Source organism: Papaver somniferum, chromosome 9 (assembly GCF_003573695.1).
Source record: "Papaver somniferum cultivar HN1 chromosome 9, ASM357369v1, whole genome shotgun sequence".
Lineage (NCBI taxonomy): Eukaryota > Viridiplantae > Streptophyta > Magnoliopsida > Ranunculales > Papaveraceae > Papaver > Papaver somniferum.
Genome location: NC_039366.1, coordinates 154,519,004 through 154,537,402, shown reverse-complemented (window position 1 = coordinate 154,537,402; position 18,399 = coordinate 154,519,004). Strand labels below are relative to the sequence as shown.

Here is an 18,399-nt window from a genome sequence, read left to right as displayed (position 1 = left end):
AACTGACACTTTCAAGATTCAACTGCTGCATAGTGCCGGTGGCTTATGGAACCTATCTCGTTTTCCAGCTGTTCAGTCACAAGCACTTATACTAGGTTGGACTCTTTAGTGCTTTCAGAAATCTTTTTACGGAAAGTAAGAATGGGCTTGCCTAGATAATTTGTTAGTAGTTCTGTATTTTATGTATGTACCTGCGTTTCCAAAATGTTACTTTGCATATATGCATGCCTTCTCCCACAGGCTTAGATATTATTCACTCTAGCCATTCTGGAATTCGGGAAGAAAAGGAATTTGGTCTATGCTTTGATTGCATATGTGGTCCTAATATGTACGCTTGGCGCTCTTTTATAGATGTTTGTGGTCTATGCGGTGATTTCTTAAAGTATAGGAAAATTTATGAGGTATTATTCTAGTTTTTCTTTAGGAATCGTTAAAATTTCGTGCACACTATGATCCTTAAGGGTGTTTTATTTTATGCACATTTTCATCCATGAATCCGTACTCACTTGTGCATGGTTTGTATTCTTTTTTATGTGTAAAGATCATCAATAAATTAGTGTGCATATACTTGTACACATGTTGATTGTTAATGTGTACATAGTTGTACACATTTTGATCGTTATGTGTACATAATTGTACACCTATTGATTATGTAGGAAATGTATTTGATTCCATTCTTTTTAATCTCGGTGAAGGGATGTGCCGACAACTTCCTACCCAATAATTGATTTGCTAATAATTTACACGGAAATGAACGTAGGTTTCACGACATCATTATACTCCCATTAGTTAGTTTAGATTATTTTAACATGTTTTCGTCGGAGGAAGTCAACAATATGTCTAATTCTCAGCCGGTAATGTTCATTGGAGAGTTTCATTTCTATTTAAATTGCAAAATTACGTATACTGCAGGGAACAATACACATTATGACATTGCAATTTTATTCATTTTGTACTACACTCTTCTTACAGTTGCATTTGGACATGATGAGCCCCTATATAGTCGTAAAGAATGATTCTAGAAATAAGTATACAATTGTACACATGTTGATTTTTCGTGTGTACATAGTTGTACACCTGTTTTCTTAATGTGTACATAATAGTACTCATGTTAATTTTCAGTGCGCGTATAGTTGTACATCTCATGATGCATTCTTTTGAAGCGGCATTTGTTAGTTATATAACCCAAGAATGTAACACGGAAGTTGGTTGCCATAACATTCCTGAATATGCAATTGTACAGCATAGGCATGTGAATCATTCAGTTTCTTATGCGTGTTGTTGTATTGATCGGAATGCAGACATCAAGACCAGAGTACAATCAAATCCTTGTAAAGATGCTTGGGGTTGTGACTTATAGGGAAATTAGGTAAAAACATCCTTATTAAACAGTTTTTCATCTATGTGCATATATATGACATTTTTACATAGTAACATATGACAAAAATTACATGTGTACATATTAGTACACATGTAATATAAGTCTACATTTTTGTGCACATGTGACAAAATTACATGTGTACATATTAGAGAATCTGTAATTCAAGTGTACATTTCTGTGCACTTTATTTTATTTTTTAAGGCTGGGAATATCTCTGCAATTCGAAGCTAGTTTGGCTTGGCGATAGGCACCACTGATGAGTAATAAAATATGACTGTCATTTTATTACTACCAAAGAGTTGTGTGTTTCAGTCTGGAACTAGTTTGGCTTGGCGGTAGGCATCGTAACATCAACTTCCCTTGCTTTTGGTCACAAATAAATGACTACAATTACTGACATGGAACAGGTGCTCTAGCAATTGAAGTTGCCAATCCTACTGAATCTTTTGAAAGTCCAACTTCAATCAGAAGCAAAATTGTCACTTGTGTACATAGTTGTACACAAGTGAAGATGGTGTTACTGAGATTTCAAGGGTGTTAGAACTGTTGATTTTATGAATATGAGATGGAGACAGTAGTGTTACTTTGTGTGATTTAGAGTCTGCAGTGACTAAGATGATAACGAAATGAAGAAGCGTTGTGTATTGTTGCTGGCTGAGCACTTACAGGGTATGGATGAGCTGCAGCTGGATATGAAGCAATTGCAGGTGATGCTATGGGAAATTTGGAAGAATGGGTTTGCTTCTATGTTCCAGTATAAGGAATGGTGCAGCTGAGTAATTGGTGCTATTGAGATGGTAGAACTCTGAAGTGGTGATCAGGTGAATAAATATCAAATGCATATGGAATTGCAAAGATGAAATCTGAAATGTGTGATGTTGGTGGTACTGAGGAGCAGAATTTATGTTGTTGTTGGATGGGTAGTGTTGTTGTAGAAAAGTGCAACTAAGATTGGAAAGCTACATAAATGGATAAAAAATTTGAGTTGAATGGTTGAGGTGTTGTAGTTGTTTGCAGCAGAAGGGTAAAGAGTGGTTGAGCGTTGGAGCTGGTGAGTTTCGGTTGTAAATAAGTTGTATTTTGTAGATGTGTACATGTTTGTACGCCAATGTAAACTAAATTTTTTTAAAAATGAGAATTATATAATCATATGGGTACTCTTTTTGTAGCTCTCGGAAAGAGCTTTCCGAATATATAAAGTTTGCGAATTTTGGACAAACGGTTCGAAAAATATATTGATTTTATTTTATTTTTTTATTATTTAAAAATGCTGACATCATCAGGACTAAATTGCAAATATTTGGACTAAATTGTAAACATGAAGGTTATTTGTGTATTTTCCATAAAAAATGACTAATTTGTACCTAGTTGAATGAGTTAGGACTAACTAGTATATTTTGATGTGATTTTGGACTAAACCATATTTTTCTCTTATGAAAAGTCGGCATGTTATTCATGTTACGACCCTGCCGACTACCATTTACATCCTAAGGCCGGCATCTAATTTTTTTAAAAACCATGCCGACTTTAGACCCTAATATAACAATCAAAACATACGACACAATAATGAGTTTGAGTTTAGACATCACTTACAATCTTCTTTTTGCCGGTATGAGGTTTTTTTTCAACATTCTCAGGAATTGAATATTTGGGTTTAGGGATTGCACTGGTTCCAACTTTTTCCTTACCTTTTTCCTGTGATTTGGATCTTTTGATATTACCCGTTGAATCTGTATTGCTGCTTGATCGTTTAGAATCAACCATTTTTGCGGAAAATCAAAGTTGAAGATTTTCGGTTGAAAGAAGAAATGGAAGAAGATGAAGGGGAAGAGCAGAGAGATTAGGGAAGATTATGAGTTTTTTAGTTTTTAATTTTAGAGTTTAGTTTTTAAGTTAATTAGTTCAAGGATATTAAAGTAAAATCACCAATTTTGACCACCCCTTAGCAAGGGCACTATGTCCATTTAAATTTGGATATACGCTAATCTCGCCAGGTTATTTAGGCTGGGTTTGGTAATGCTTTTATTTTTCCAAAAGCACTTTCAAAATCTATATATGTCAATATTTTTTGCAGTTGGTGTTTGGTAAAAAGAAATCAAAGTGCTTTTTACCCAAAGCACTTCCCAAATTCCTCACTTTTTAGAAGCTAGGGAGGAGGAGCTTTTAAAAACTACAAAAGCATACGCTTTGGTCCCACCAAAATTTAATGCTTGATTTATCTTTTTTCTCTCTATTTTATTTTGTAAATGACAAAAATTACCCTTAAATATATGTACAACCAATTTTTTATTTCTTATATTTTAATTCTTAAATATTATTATATTTTATTTTCAAACTATTTTATGATAATATTTCATTTAATTTATCAAAAATAAAAACTAATATTAAATAATTACTTGATTTTTTTTTTGAAAATTATATATATATATATATATATATATTAAAAAGTGGTTATGTAAAATATTTCTTTTAACAATCATAATAATAGTAACAATTAGTAAATTTAATATTTTATATATTCGTATACATTTAGTAGTAAAAAAAATTAATTATTTTTAAACACAATAAAATTGAATAAAACTATTTTCAGAGATGTCTGTTTTTGTCATTTACCACAACAACAACGGTTGAAACTGATATTTTACCAAACACACTTTGATTGCTTTTCTAATCAGCTTTAATTTTAATTAATATTTTACCAAACGTCTAACTGATTTTTTCACACAGCACAACACAACAACGCACGGCGGAAAAGTGCTTTTATAAAAGCGGCACAAATACCAAACTAAGCCTTAATTTCCACTGCCCCGGAAACCAAATGAACCAAAGGGAGGAAAAATTCACTTTTCCGTGCGCTACACATTTGGCGGGAATAGAGAGCGAGAGAGATGGCGAACAAGGTGATCTCTCAAATGGGTCTACCAAAATCAATAGCTAACATTTTTGCAGCTCGTAATATCCTAACATCCAAGGTAGGTGTTTATAAAGGCTCCAATGTTCTCTAAGATTTAATCCTTCAAAAAGAAAAAGAAAAAAAATTCTTTGTATTATCTAGGGTTTATGACTGATGAATTTTATTTTATGGGTTCAGGATGCTTTGTCATTAACTGAATTCGATTTGATGGAATTGTTAGATGTGGGTATGAGTGATGTTAATTCCGCGGTAACACACATTAGTGAAATGACATGTCCACCATATCAGACTGTAAGTTTGATTTCTTAAATTTTCCTTAAAATTAAACAAACTTAGGTTGTGTAACATTGTGTACTTAAAGTGGAAAGGGAATCAAGAACTGTTGGTTTTAGTTGTTTCTAGGCTTTTTCGTTGATGAAGGAACACGTCCAAAATGAGTACTTGGCTGGTCATTTACCCACACGGTTAAAAGGGTTAGATGAAGCCTTGTGTGGTGGAGTACCATTTGGTGCTTTGACCGAACTTGTTGGCCCTGCTGGGATTGGCAAAACACAAGTACGGTCCTTATTGCTTTTTATTTAATTTTAGCAATCTTACCATTGCATGATACTCTTGTAATTTTTGCAAGTACGTTTGCAGTTCTGTATGAAGCTAGCGTTATTGGCTGCTCTACCAACAGCTTGTGGTGGCTTAAATGGCCGAGCAATATATATTGACGTGGAGTCAAAGTTTAGTTCAAGAAGGTTTAATTATCTTATTTATGGATACTTCGTCGTTTAGGCTTGTGATGTTATTCCCTTTTATTAGCAGACAATCTCAGTGGTTTTGATTACAGATTGATAGAGATTGGAGCAGAAAGTTTCCCAGAAGTCTTTCAATTGGAAAGAATGGCACAGGAGGTTGCATTCAACATATTCCTGATATTGTTCTCACTCATTAAAAATTCTCAAGGGATTCAAAATAAAATGCTTCATGTTTTTAAATGCAGATGGCTGGCAGGATACTTGTTTTACGACCTACATCATTCACTGAGTTCACTGAGAGGTATGTCACTCACTCTGTGGGATAAAGTCAATGAGCAATTTTAATTTTTTTTGACTTCCAAGTATTGGGATAAAGTCAATGAACTAGTTACCCTGTTGGATGACCTTAGTGAGTAAATGCATGGTGTTTTTTATGTTCACTTCTGCCGAACTTGGTCGCTAGCACTATGTTGGAATTTGGATTGCGTGGATGTATACCTAATGAACAGAATTAACTGATCGGTTTTACATGGGAAAGAAACTAGTTTTAGTTTGAGTAAGTTAAATATATCATCCTCGTTATTGCGATCTAATGTGTTGTTTTCTGTCATCATGCAGCTTGCAGCAAGTCAAGCTGTCGATTCTCCAAAATCAGATTAAGTTGCTCATTATTGATAGCATGGCTGGCTTTGTTTCAGGGTATGCATAATCATTTCTTTCCTAGGGAATAGGAATTGTACTACAGTATACTCGTGTCTGATAGGAAAACACTTCATGTTTCCACACCTGACAGTTTGGAGCTGATAAATTCCTGATAATTCCAACTTTTGACTTAACATCCATTAGGTTGGCACATTTCCTTCAAGTAAGAGCAGAATCGACTGAATAGCCTGCGCATGATTTATTTCTAGCTAACTCCTGGACATCAGTAGATGATAGATAGTTACACACAGACACGAAAGCTCATTGTCAATATGTTTACCTCTAAAGAGTTCATTGCATTTATAATAACATGAATGCTCCTTCATGTTGTGCACAGTGAAAATGACAGAGATGTGAAAGCTCCTAAGCAGCATTCCCTAGGTTGGCACATTTCCTTCATCAAGTAAGAGCAGAATCTTGATTACTAAGTGATTTGTAAAACATTTTTGGTGCAGACGTTCTCATTTTTATAAAAGAACTGATGTTTGTTTGAGCTATCCCTAGGTCACTAGCAGAGGTCTCACGGATTCCTATTATTGTGACCAACCAAGTGCGATCCCAGAACTGTGATGAATTAGTCCAGTATCCTTTCCAAGGTATTATTTAAATTAACCTACTTAGGCCACTTCTTGCTAGATATCTCCTATAAAAGTTGGTTATCTTACGTGTAGCGGAGAACAATCATGAAATCGTGAAAGATCCGGAGAGGCTTAATTCCCACCTTGTTGCTGCGCTTGGGATTCACTGGGCCCATGCGGTGACCATTCGTTTAGTGCTTGAATCTGATTCAGGTTGGCCATTATGAATTAGAACAGCACTTATACATATTACGCTGGGCTAATTTGTCTAGTTTGGCTGTTAAGCGACCAGCGCCCTTTATAAGTATAATTATCCTATTTTAGGCACCATTCTTATGATAGATTATGCTGTAACACTGTGGCGTTTTTCCTTTGAAGGTCAGAGATATATTAAGGTGGCAAAGTCTCCCATTTCTCCACCTCTTGCATTTCCATTTATCATCACCTCATCGGGGATTTCCTTAATAAGCGATAATGGTATAGAAGTGAAAGGACCAGAGATACACTCAATTCATTGTCAAGGTCAGTTACTTAGTTTGAGAAGATTTTCAAACTTTTTCCTAGGATTTTCAATTCATTGTAAGGAACTGCAGGCAATCTTTGGTTGAGGTTCTAAACACGAGGAGTTGTGAAGCTGTATGCTCCATGGCCAATAATTGGTACAGTTCTTTTGGGAATTTGTGGGCCAGTTAAGATTAACACCTTCAGTCTATTGTAGCACATCCTTCACCAAAAATTAGTCAATAGTAAAATGGGAAAAGGGGTCCATAAATAAAAGGGCCAAAAATCCATGTTCAGGTCTGAAATTAGCCAGATTATTCTAAGATGGACTTCTTTTTTGTACTCGGGAAATAAGAAGAAAATTTTCCGCTCGACTAAGAATAACAAGCCCTAATCATTCCTCCTAGTCCTACACATTTGATATAACATGGGAAGACATTGTGACTTTTCATTGTTATTTTAGTGCAGGCTTTGATGACTTTTTAACATCAGTTGGCCCAAGTTACAACGGTTAAAATGAAAACAGGTATGTTTTCTGTAATATATGTTCAAAATGAACTTATACTGATGTGTACTCCTTAGGTTCAATATTAATTGTTAAGCAGATTACTCGAGAGTGTACTATTTCTCTTCAACAACTTGATTTCTTCTTACTGTAATGTACTTCATATATCTAAATTCAGATTAGTATTTCAAGTTTGTTCGTGTATTCTTCTCTTTATGTAACATAAAAGTTGGTGGATGTTCCCAATTAATATCTACTCATGATGATAGCTCGACCCAAAATTACTACTCCCTACGTCCCACATTAGTTGAGCCAATTGGTTTTAGATTTTGTCCCACAAATAGATGGGCTATTTCACTAATTAAGGGATATTTCTAAAACTATCCTTTTAATTGATTATTGTTTCTATAAGAAATATGTATAATTTGATAGCCATGTTTATATTCGTTACGTATGTGTTTTAAAATGTTTTTCAACGGTATATAAAGTTTACGAAAAACCGTGGTATAGTTTAAGAGATAAATCATTTCGAAGTTTTACAAGTTTTTATGCATAAGGGCATACTTGTAAAAATACTTAAACATACTCCCCTTCTTTCCTTGTCTTAATAATTGTGCAAACTACAAATGACTCAACTAATTTGGGACGGAGGGAGTATATGTCAGTATGAAGCAGTAAGTATATCACTATCAAGAGAAACATGAAAACAACAAAGTCAGTTGTTAGTGCTCCACTTTCGGGGTTGTGTTCCTACTGCTCTTAAATCGCCTTATCTCAACTTAGAACCGATAGCATCATCATCGTTGGGATTTTCTGAAAAGTGTATATCCCATTTGTAAGATCTTTTATCCAAAGGAATAAGTTCCCATGGGTATTGGATGGAAACATCGTTATTAGGTATCTTTCAACTTCTAACATGTGATCCATGAGAGTGGCTGCGCATTATTGTGGTTAAGCTTCAAATGTTCTAGGGGGTGGCAAGCATAAAGATGCATGGGTTAAAACTTGGAATCTCTTATTGGATTTTGGAATCCATAAGATAACAGTTTTGCGGTCACATCTGTCGGTGTGCTGAGGTTGGGACTATCGTTTGATTTGAGCCTCATTTAGTGGGAGGGAAGTGGTAAAAAGGTTGTAGTGTTGACTTCGTAAGAAGAGTAGATCGATATAGTATATTTGGTTTATGATAGTCTCGTTTCTTGATTATTTGTCCTTTGTTTTGTTATCAGGTTCTGATCGATCAGAAAAAGTTTCATATTGCTGTAATTATAATATAACACTGCATCTCTAAGCCATGGTCCATAAGACTATACTGGTTCTTTGTTGCGAGTCATTTCTGCACACTGTTTTCCTGTTTTTGTCAAGTCAGGTTTCCTAGCACCATACATTTGTAATACAGTCGGTACGACCTAGGGACTTTTATTGTTGGTCGGTCTACTGCAGGCTTCCATGACTTTTTCAGCATGGACTGGGCCAAGTTATAAAGGTTAGAGCGAACCAGGTATGCTTTCCCAAGTTATGTGATACATGAGTTTATACTCATTTCTCACACCAGAAATGTGTACATTCTTCTACTAAGACTATTACCATTTCGCTTCAACGACTCAACTTCATTCGATACTGATGACTTAATTCAGTCTATGATTCAGAGTCCAGGTGATGTATTCTTCCTCATGTGTACTAGGAACAATTTAGTTCAACTTTCCAACAAATATCCAGTCAGACTGTTGCGAACGAGAGAAAACCCCTTCAAGACAAAACATATGAAGAACAAATACAAAATTCCGGTAGCGTCTTCTTACTTTTACATTGCCCTATCTCAACTTAGAACCGATAGCATCAACATCCTTAAAAGATTATATGGAGAAAGAAAAAAAGTTAGGTCCCAGTTTTAAGATTTTTTATCATGTGGAGTAGACTTCTCATTAGTTTTTTTTTGTTTGTTTGTTTGGGATCCCACACATTGCTATTAGGTGTACTATCATTAAACAACATGTGATCCATGAGAGTAGCTAACATGTCTCTCTCACTGTCTCTTTCTCTTTAGTTTTTATTTCTTTTTATGTCAATTAAAGTTGGTTTTAAAGTAGAAAAAACCCACTAAATCATCATCATTTTAGTTATTTAGAAGTAGAAACCTGGTCAAAATCAGCTTTTATTTTGGGTGATAAGAACACCCTTTTTACTTTTTCTTCCTTTCTTGTTGAGGTTTTCAATGTACCACCATATGTTCTTTGCCAACTCCTAATTGGGCAGAGTTCTCCTAAATGAGAAAGTCATGGTTTTCTTGTTGTGGATGTGGATATACTCAACATTAATTATTATTTTTGTTATTTGTTATGGGGTGTCGGTATCTAATATACCTCCTCATAGGTCAGACTGATTCCAGTGTGTTTTTCTTTCAATCAAAATTAACCTTCCTAGTTAGAGGCCTAGGCATGTTATTTAGGGCCTTGGAATACAAGATAAAAGAAATATATTTTGAAATAAAATGTATAAACCAACAATTTTACTTAATAGCTAAATTAACTCTGATTAATTAGTGTTGGTTTTAGTGACTAAGTGATGTTTAATCAAATTAATCTTGAAATCAACTACCGTTAGTTCATCAACAAAACTTGAAAAAGATTTAATTAAAAAAAAAAAAAAAACTCAACCCAGAACCGGTTGGTTAGTGCAATAGTAGACCGATTCTGGGTTGAGTTTTTTCAATTGACGAAGAAAACCCATAATCGGTTTTTGTTAATGTAGACATAAACCGATTGTAGGAGCCGGAGATTATAAATGTCCACATAACCCGATTATGCCATATTTTCAGAAACAAAATATTCATTACATGGTTTAGGAAATAAGCGCATTACATGTATAGGACAATTCAATATGTGAATTCTTAAATATGGCACATCAATACATCGTCAATAAACCTCTGAGTACGATGGTACAACACCACATATTCCTTGCGGTGAATAACTTCTTTTCCCCATTACGAATTCTCCATAGACCGTTGAATCGTTCCAACTGCAATTAAATTAATTATTCAGTGTTGTATGCAAACATTAAACGATGACATGGGTACTAAAATATCGGATTACTCACTTTTTCGAGAGGAGGAGCTTGTGGATGATGGTCGTTCACCATTTTGCTAACTTTAACATACTCTCGAATTGGGCTTTTTATACATTGGAATTGAAAAAAGCTAAGTCTCTCCATTTACGGTTTTTTGGATTCGTAGTACGCTCATAATAGAACTCTTGGACTCTCTTCCAAAACGTTGAATATAGTTAGTTGGGACGTTCGTGGAAGGCGGGAATGAACGATTTCACGAGCTGCATATCTTCTTCTGGATCCCATCCCATTTTCTAGGCTCTGTGTGATGTGAGAGTGGCTCAAAGAGGTTGTCTTTATATAGATAAAGACTCAACAACTATTTTTTTCGAAATGAATTCACACAATCGGTTTTTATGAACGTCAACAAAGACCGATTTTGGCCTCGCAAAATCATATAAAATTTGCCTCACCACAATCGGTTTTTAGTATTGCATATTAATCCGATTCTTGTCAAAAAAAATAAAAAAAAAAAGATGCAAAAAAGTGCCACTTTTCCTTACGAGAATCGGATTACATGGAATGCCCACATAGACCGATTATGAAGGTTGTCAAAATTTTGGGTTTTTTGTTTTTTCAGAATCGGTCTTTAACAATATCCATATAAACCGATTCTGAACACGTAGAACACAAGTGAATGAATTTCTCAGAACCGGTCTATATTGTGCACTCCTGAAACCCGATTCTGAAATTGTATCCCTGGAGAAATTGTAGAATCGGTTTTTATGTAGGTAAACGTAAACCGATTCTGACCGAAAAAAATGCAGTTTTTAGTTGGTTCTTTTGTCGCGTCTTTGGCAAACAAATAATTTTAAGACATAATTTTTGACTCAATCACTCATAAACTAGAGAACATAACCAAACATAATTCGACAATAAGTTTAAGACGTAAGTTTTGACTCCATAATAATAGTTTAAGACATAAGTTTGGAAAACAAAGAAACCATTCATTCATCAACATCCCCACCACGACCACGACCACCTCGTCCTCATTTAGCAGGTCTTTCTTCGCCGCCATTACCTGCTCGATTCACCTTGAGGGTACATGTTCTGGATGGCTTTCCTCCTCTTTTTCTTTGTCTTCTCCACCACCGGTTCCCCGAACTTTACACCCGCATCTACATCTTCGAGACTGTTCAATTCATCAATCAATTTTTCATTTGCCTCAATATATTTCCCTTCCCTAATACATAGCCTTGCTTGGGTTATCAAATACCCGATTCATGATCTTTTGTTCCATTTTAAACAACAAACATTCAACAAATCATGCTAACATGATAAGCACGTAAATACTACATTTTATACCCATATTTATATTAGTTGGAATTCGATATTTTGGCTAATAACAATATTTTAGTGCTTTTGTAGAAAGTACGAGCGGATCCTATCACCGGAAAAAATAACTAGCTAAATGAGAATGAATTGGCATTTGTGACATCAGAATTAGACAGAACTGAATGGATGGAAGTGTGGGCTGTCAAGTTAACCATGGCATCATTTAATTACATGTCTAGGGAACTGATTATAATGGATTTCTTGGTGCACTCAAGCATCCATGCAGATGATGGTGATGGTGTTTTTATCGCAAGCAGATGTCGGCTAAATGAGATGGAGGATGTATGTTGGTGTTGTGGTTGGAGTTTAGAAGATTTTGGAAGAGTTGCAACTTGAGTCCTGTTGGCTGACATAACTGAAGGCAGTGAAGTATTTTCTCGTCGGATTTTGTGGTTTGGTGCTGTGTGATCATTGAACGAAGGCAGTAGTAGTCTGGCTTGGTAATATTGAAGAGAATGGAACGATTACATACAGTGGAGGTTTGAGAAGACTAGAAGTTGGCCGGATGGTTTAATGCGAAGCTCTTGGTATCTCGATTAAGGATCAACCGGCAGTAAACAAAGTTTGGACTGGATTATTTCATACGAACAAGGACTCGGGGATGTGTTCAGAGGCATTGGAGAGAATTAGAAACAGTAACGCAACAAAGGTTCGTTGTGGGTTGTTTTGGTTTTGAGATCGAAGCTGGTGATGGCTTGAAATCTTAGTTGAATGTGAACTGAAATACAAGGAGGAGCTGTAACCGGGAATGAACTGGTCATCATTGCAGATACTGGGTGCAGAGATTGAAGAATGGTTTTGTATGCTGGTTGATCGAATGTAAGTGATGCCGATACTCGAACGGAGATGGCAGCAAAAGCTTGGATCAAAACCGTGGGTGATGAAGCTCACGCACGAAGAGAGAGTGCCGTCAGTGGTGACTGTACACAGATCGTAGAAGAAAATGAAGAAAGTATGCAGCTGCGGCCAAGCTTAGTTCAGCTGTTATGATCGATGGGTGCTGCTGGTTTGCTGCAGTTTAATCGGAAGTGTCGATGCAGCGAAGACATGATCGACTAGTTGAAATAGTGCTGAAGTCAGTGGAGATATATGTTGGCTGAGGTGGTTGTGGTAAGTTTGGAAGGAGCTGAGATTTGGTAATTGCATGAAGTTGCTGTTGGAGTTGAACTGGAAGTCAGGGAAGAAAGAACGGTGTTATGACCTGATTTTTGGAGTTGGTTGATGGTGGTCTTTAGCCGAGAAGAAGATGGTATCAGTACTCGAGTATTTCAGTCGGAAACGGAGATGGAAGCAAGCTTTGATTCAAACTGTACGTGTTTTCTGGATGGGTTTGTGCTGGAGTGAATAATTGGCTGAGCCCTGCAACCGTTGATGACGAGATGGAGAAGGGTCATAACTGGCCTGAATTGGTTCGTTCAAGGCATTAAGAAGATATGTTCGGACGGATAAAAAGAGTGGTTGTTGTTGGATTGGGCCTGGGCTGTTTGCTCGCTCCTTGTTTGGACCCTCAACAACACATTTATATTTGGAGAGAAACAGTATCAAAAGGAAGAGGCCGACGGCCAGAGATAGAGAAGGGGGAGGCTGCGGCTGGGAGCTGACGGCCGCAGCAAAGGCTGTCTAGTGATAGGCGCATTTATGTGCCTAAATTGTCCTCAATGTTTCGTATTGTTGGTACTTGTTTTCGTCCTTATTATGGTGTTTTGTGTAGGAAAATAAATATTGTTAGAAAAACCGGCTCGAAAAATCATTCGGAACACCCCGGAGGACACTTGCTATACGGAGCCCAGATTTGGTTAAGGGGCACCTCAATTACTAAGGGGCACCCCAAAAAAGGCAGCTGCTATTCGCACCCCACAACTGGTTAGGGGGACACCATCTTCTTCGTTTGAAACTTAAAAATTGGCGGGAAAAATGTGGCAGCTCTCTGAGAATTTTCGATCGAAATTTGAAGATGTTATAGTATGATTCAATGGCTAAAACTTCACAGGAACACTTGACTGAGATATACAGGCGTGGTATGGGTTTCAAAATCATCCGGATTTGGTTGGATAATCGGCAGTGAAGAAAACAGGGTTGCTCGGGTTTTGGTTGCTCCATCACGAGTTCTGTGTAGTTGGCGTGTGGGTTGATAGAGTTTTACTTCTGGTGGAACGTGAAAACAATGCCCTGAGAGTATATCGACATCAGCAGGCGTGTGAAGAGGCGAGAAAGGAAAGAAAATTTCCTTTATTATTTTTTCTTTACTGTCGAGATATGGGAAGATTTTCTGAAATAATGAGCGAAGATTCTTAGTCCAAAGGTGTATAAATAGGCTACTGGGGTCGAGCAGAAAGGATGATGGATAGCTAGGGAGACTTTAGAAGACAACAGAGGTGAGAAATCAAAGTTGCAGAGAACTCCATTGTTGCTGCTGGTGAAGAACACACGAAGAACAACGACCCACGGAGAACCGTCGTTCATGCTACAGTGGAGCGGCAGACTTATTTGCACAGTAACAGTGACACTAGGGCAGACTTATCTGCAACAGTGACAGCTACACAAACCTTATATCGTTCTTTGTAACAATTTGGTTTGTAACAAAAATAATTGTTACAAACCCGGTTGAAGCATTATTTCTCCCATTTTCTTCATTTGTAAACCCCTTGAGCAATAAAAATGATTTTTGAGCGTGTTTCCAACATGATGATGAGCTAATTCTCCCACAACCAAGGCAGTGAGGAAGCTATTTACTCATGAATAATTGGTAATCATTTATTTCCTCTAATTTATAATTTATAATTCACTCAATCACTGCTTTTGCAGAGTTTTTAATTTTTTGCAAAAAAATTCTTCATTAGTTGTGATTCAATTAGATAGGTTATGCTTTGTTTAGATAATCTATGCTTAGGGATACAATTAATTTTCGAGAATTTTCCAGATTATTTGTGAATTAAGAAATAAGAGTCTTAAAATATAATTAGAGTTTTGGATTGTTTACCATAATTTATTCATGTGTAATAGTGAAATCAGTGTCTTGGTTGTTTTCTAATATCTTGAAGTCAATTTTGTAAAAAGTTTTCTTTGTTTTTAAATTTTTATTAAGTCTAAAATTCATTGCCTTCACAAGTCTTAAAACAACCCTTTTATCACTATCTACAACAACTTTGAAAACACATCAAATTTTTGGCGCCGCTACCAGGGACTTATCTTTAGGATAGAGTTTTTAGATTTTTTTTTTGTTCTTCTTTACGTTTTTGGGTTTTTGTCTTTTCCTTTCAGATTTTGGGAATTTTGAGCCAAAGAAATTTTTGCCAAAGCTTTTGGTGAATATTTAAAGACTTGAAGTAAAAGGCAAAGCGAAAGGAGCTAAAGAAGAAGAATTTTTTTTTATAGAAAAAGAGAGAAAAAAAAAGAGAGTGTTATTTTATTAGATTGTATTAGGAATTCTTTTTATTTTGTATTTTCTTTTTTGCACTTTATTTTTTGGACCTTTCTTTTGGACTTTGGACATTTGGACATTAATTTTTTTTTTTTAAACCCTACGGAAGGGTAGATTAAATATTAAACTGTTTGCAGAGAAGGACGGTGATTACGATATCACCTTGGCCCCTCGGATTCGTACACAACATAGGAGTTGTGGCCCGAGTCGACGACAACGGTTCATCCCCCGTCTGGAACGGGAGGTAAGTCTGTCGAAACACTCGTGAATCCCCTGTCAGCGAGTTATTGTATTCCTTCGTTTGCATATATGCTGAGGAACTAAAAACGGTTGTTTTAAATTCCTAGTAAAGGGAAAGGACTGGCCATACAAGATAAGGGTTCGGATTTCATCACCGTTCTCTTCTTGCCCGCCTTAGGAAAACGAAACCAAACGCGAACCTAAGATTTAAAATTTGGAATAGAACGAGACCTATAGGGTAACGAGCTTAGTAGGAAAGTCGTTCGAAAAATATTGGTTACTCTTTTAGCATACTTTGAAGTTCATGATGGTTTCTGTGAGTTGAATGCGTGACTGCGCCGCCTTGTGATAGCGGTGAGGCCTTGGGTATCAAAGCTCCACTGAGCTTCCCTCGCCTCAATTCAACTTACTTTGACTTGGATTGATTCCAGAGGGGTTTGCTTAAATTGTAACGAATTCCCTTTCGAAGGATTAGAAGCTGGTCTAGAAAAAATCTAAGTGGAGTCATCATGCTTTTTGTTTGCTAGAAATCAGTAGGTTTGCTGTGGTGGAGTCAGCCTTGTTTGTGTTTGCATAGAACTTCCCTTCCTTTTAGGACTTTTTTATTTTTCTTTTGTTAGTGTATGCCCGAAAGGGCTTGGAAAAGAAATACTTTTGGCCGTTTGATTAGTGACGAGCCTAGAAGTTCTTCTTGTGAAAGCGGGGAGATCGAAGACTCTTCTTTTGAGAGCCCTGTTTTTGGAAACTTTAGTTTTGAGAATCTGTCTCTTCGTGAGGAAAGTACCCCTAGTACTTCAGCTGTGCCAGCGATGGCAACTTTGAAATATTACATGTTCCCAACTAGGACCAACAGAGCTTCGTGCATTAAATTGCCAGCCAGTACGGCTAATTTTGAGATAAAACCTAGTATTCTTCAGATGATCCCTATGTTCTTAGGAAAAGATGATGAGAACCCTTATTTTCATATTAGGGACTTTGAGGAAATCTGTGGGACAGTTAGAATAAAAGACCTCACTGATGAAGTTTTGAAACTTAAGATGTTTCCCTTTTCCTTGAGAGATAAAGCCAAGACCTGGCTGAACAACCTACCACCTGAGTCCATTGAAACATGTCAGGAACTTGTTGCTGCTTTCTATATGAAATTCTACCCTAAGCATAAAACTGCAGCTGTTAGGCAGAAAATTAATGCTAGTGTGCAACAAGAGGGAGAGTCTCTTTATAGGTTTTTAGAGAGATTCAATGATCTCCTATCCCAGTGTCCCCACCATGGATTTGATAAAATAAAACTTGTTGAGATTATTTATAATGGTTTAGACTATTCGACCAAAGCCATGGTCGAGTCTATGTGCGCTGGTGAGTTCACCAGTAAAAATGTTGATGATGCTTTTACCTTCTTAGGAGTTATCGCTGAAAAATCCCAACAGTGGGAGTCTTGTGTTGACCCCCTAAAAGACTCTTGGTCAATAGAAGTAGCACCAATGTGGTAGATACAAGCTTGGAGTCAGATGCTAAGTTTGCTGCTTTGTCTAGAAGGTTAGAAGCTTTGGAATTGAATCAGCCTAATTATAGGTCTCTTGTTGAACCTGATGATAGGATTAGAGCTGCTCAAGTCTCTAGTTGTGGAGTAGAGCCCAATAAATCGTTTTGGGAAGGTCATGTTAGTGAAGAACAAGCCCATGCTGTCTATAACAACGCTAGGTTTGAGAACCGTCAGAAGTTTGACCCATACTCAAAAACCTACAACCCTGGTTGGAGAAACCATCCTAATTTTTCTTGGTCTAAGGGCCAGAATCAAGGTCAGTCTAGTAATTCTCAGCCTCCCCCAGGTTTTGGTTATGCTAATAACTCTTCAGGTCAACCCCAGTTTCAGAATCCTTCGGATAAAAAGATCACAAGTTTAGAAGACACTCTAGCCTCGTTTATTAAAAACTCTGATAAGATCAACCTAATGGTTGCTCAAGGGATAGAAGAAAGTAAAAATATAGGTTATGCTAACTCCCAAGCTATTTTTGAGTTAAAAAACCAGGTTAGTCAGATAAATGAATCTTTGAGGGATAAAGGTAAGTTTCCTAGTCAAACTCAACCCAATCCTAAAGCAGAGAAATCGTACAATCATGTGAACTCTATTACAACCCTTAGGAGTGGAAAGAAAGTTGACAATAAGGTTGCCATGCCTGATAGTGAACATGTTGTAGTTCACCCTTCTGAGCCAGAAAATGAGGAGACTGATAGAGTCTCTAAAAAGACCAATGAGGGTCCTGCTGAGCCCGGCTTTGTTCCCAGAGCCCTGTTTCCCCAACTGCTAGTTCCAACTAAGAGCGAGTCGAACTTTAATGATATATTTGAGGTTTTTAAGCAGGTTACTATCAACCTACCATTGTTGGATGCGATTAAGCAGATTCCCGCTTATGTTAAGTTTCTTAAGGACTTGTGTACACGAAAGCGTAAGCTTAGTGTCCAAAAGAAAGCCTTCCTAGCTAGTCACTTGAGTTCCATTATTCAGAATACCACTACTCCTAAGTATAAATACCCAGGGTCCCCTACCATTTCTTGCACAATAGGTAAATACCGTGTTGAGAAAGCTTTGCTTGACTTAGGAGCCAGTGTGAATTTACTTCCATACCATGTGTACCTCAAGATAGGACTTGGTGATATGAAACCTACCCAGATGACACTTCAGTTAGCTGATAGGTCCGTTAAAATTCCTCGTGGTGTGATCGAGGATGTTCTTATTGAGGTCGACAAGTTTATTTATCTAGTGGATTTTGTTATCCTAGATATCCAACCTGTCCCTGACCTAGAGAACCAGATACCAGTGATTTTAGGTCGCCCATTTTTAGCAACATCCAATGCGATCATTAATTGTCGAACTGGTATTATGAAGTTGTCTTTTGGTAATATGACTATTGAGCTGAACGTCTTTCATATTAGTAAGCTACCCTCTGAACTAGATGACTCGAGCATAGAAGAGGTA

General features: G+C 36.8%; 1 protein-coding gene across 1 annotated transcript; it reads left to right on the top strand.

The window, feature by feature from the left end:
• Positions 1–4,200: 4,200 nt before the first annotated feature.
• On the top strand, positions 4,201–7,515 carry LOC113314166 (DNA repair protein RAD51 homolog 2-like). Its single transcript, XM_026562927.1, has 12 exons — positions 4,201–4,353; positions 4,473–4,586; positions 4,698–4,850; positions 4,935–5,038; positions 5,131–5,194; positions 5,284–5,339; positions 5,657–5,737; positions 6,078–6,143; positions 6,245–6,336; positions 6,412–6,531; positions 6,697–6,840; positions 7,288–7,515. The coding sequence occupies exons 1-12, from the start codon at positions 4,270–4,272 to the stop codon at positions 7,332–7,334; spliced, it is 1,125 nt and encodes a 374-aa protein (XP_026418712.1). The 5' UTR covers positions 4,201–4,269; the 3' UTR covers positions 7,335–7,515.
• Positions 7,516–18,399: the final 10,884 nt, after the last annotated feature.

Bases quoted from the DNA above. Each gene is read 5' to 3' on its own strand.
- LOC113314166 (XM_026562927.1), top strand. From the start codon at position 4,270: ATGGCGAACAAGGTGATCTCTCAAATGGGTCTACCAAAATCAATAGCT. The intron at 4,587-4,697 runs GTAAGTTTGATT...AGTTGTTTCTAG, and splicing joins CATGTCCACCATATCAGACT to GCTTTTTCGTTGATGAAGGA. The intron at 5,195-5,283 runs GTTGCATTCAAC...TTTTAAATGCAG, and splicing joins TGGAAAGAATGGCACAGGAG to ATGGCTGGCAGGATACTTGT.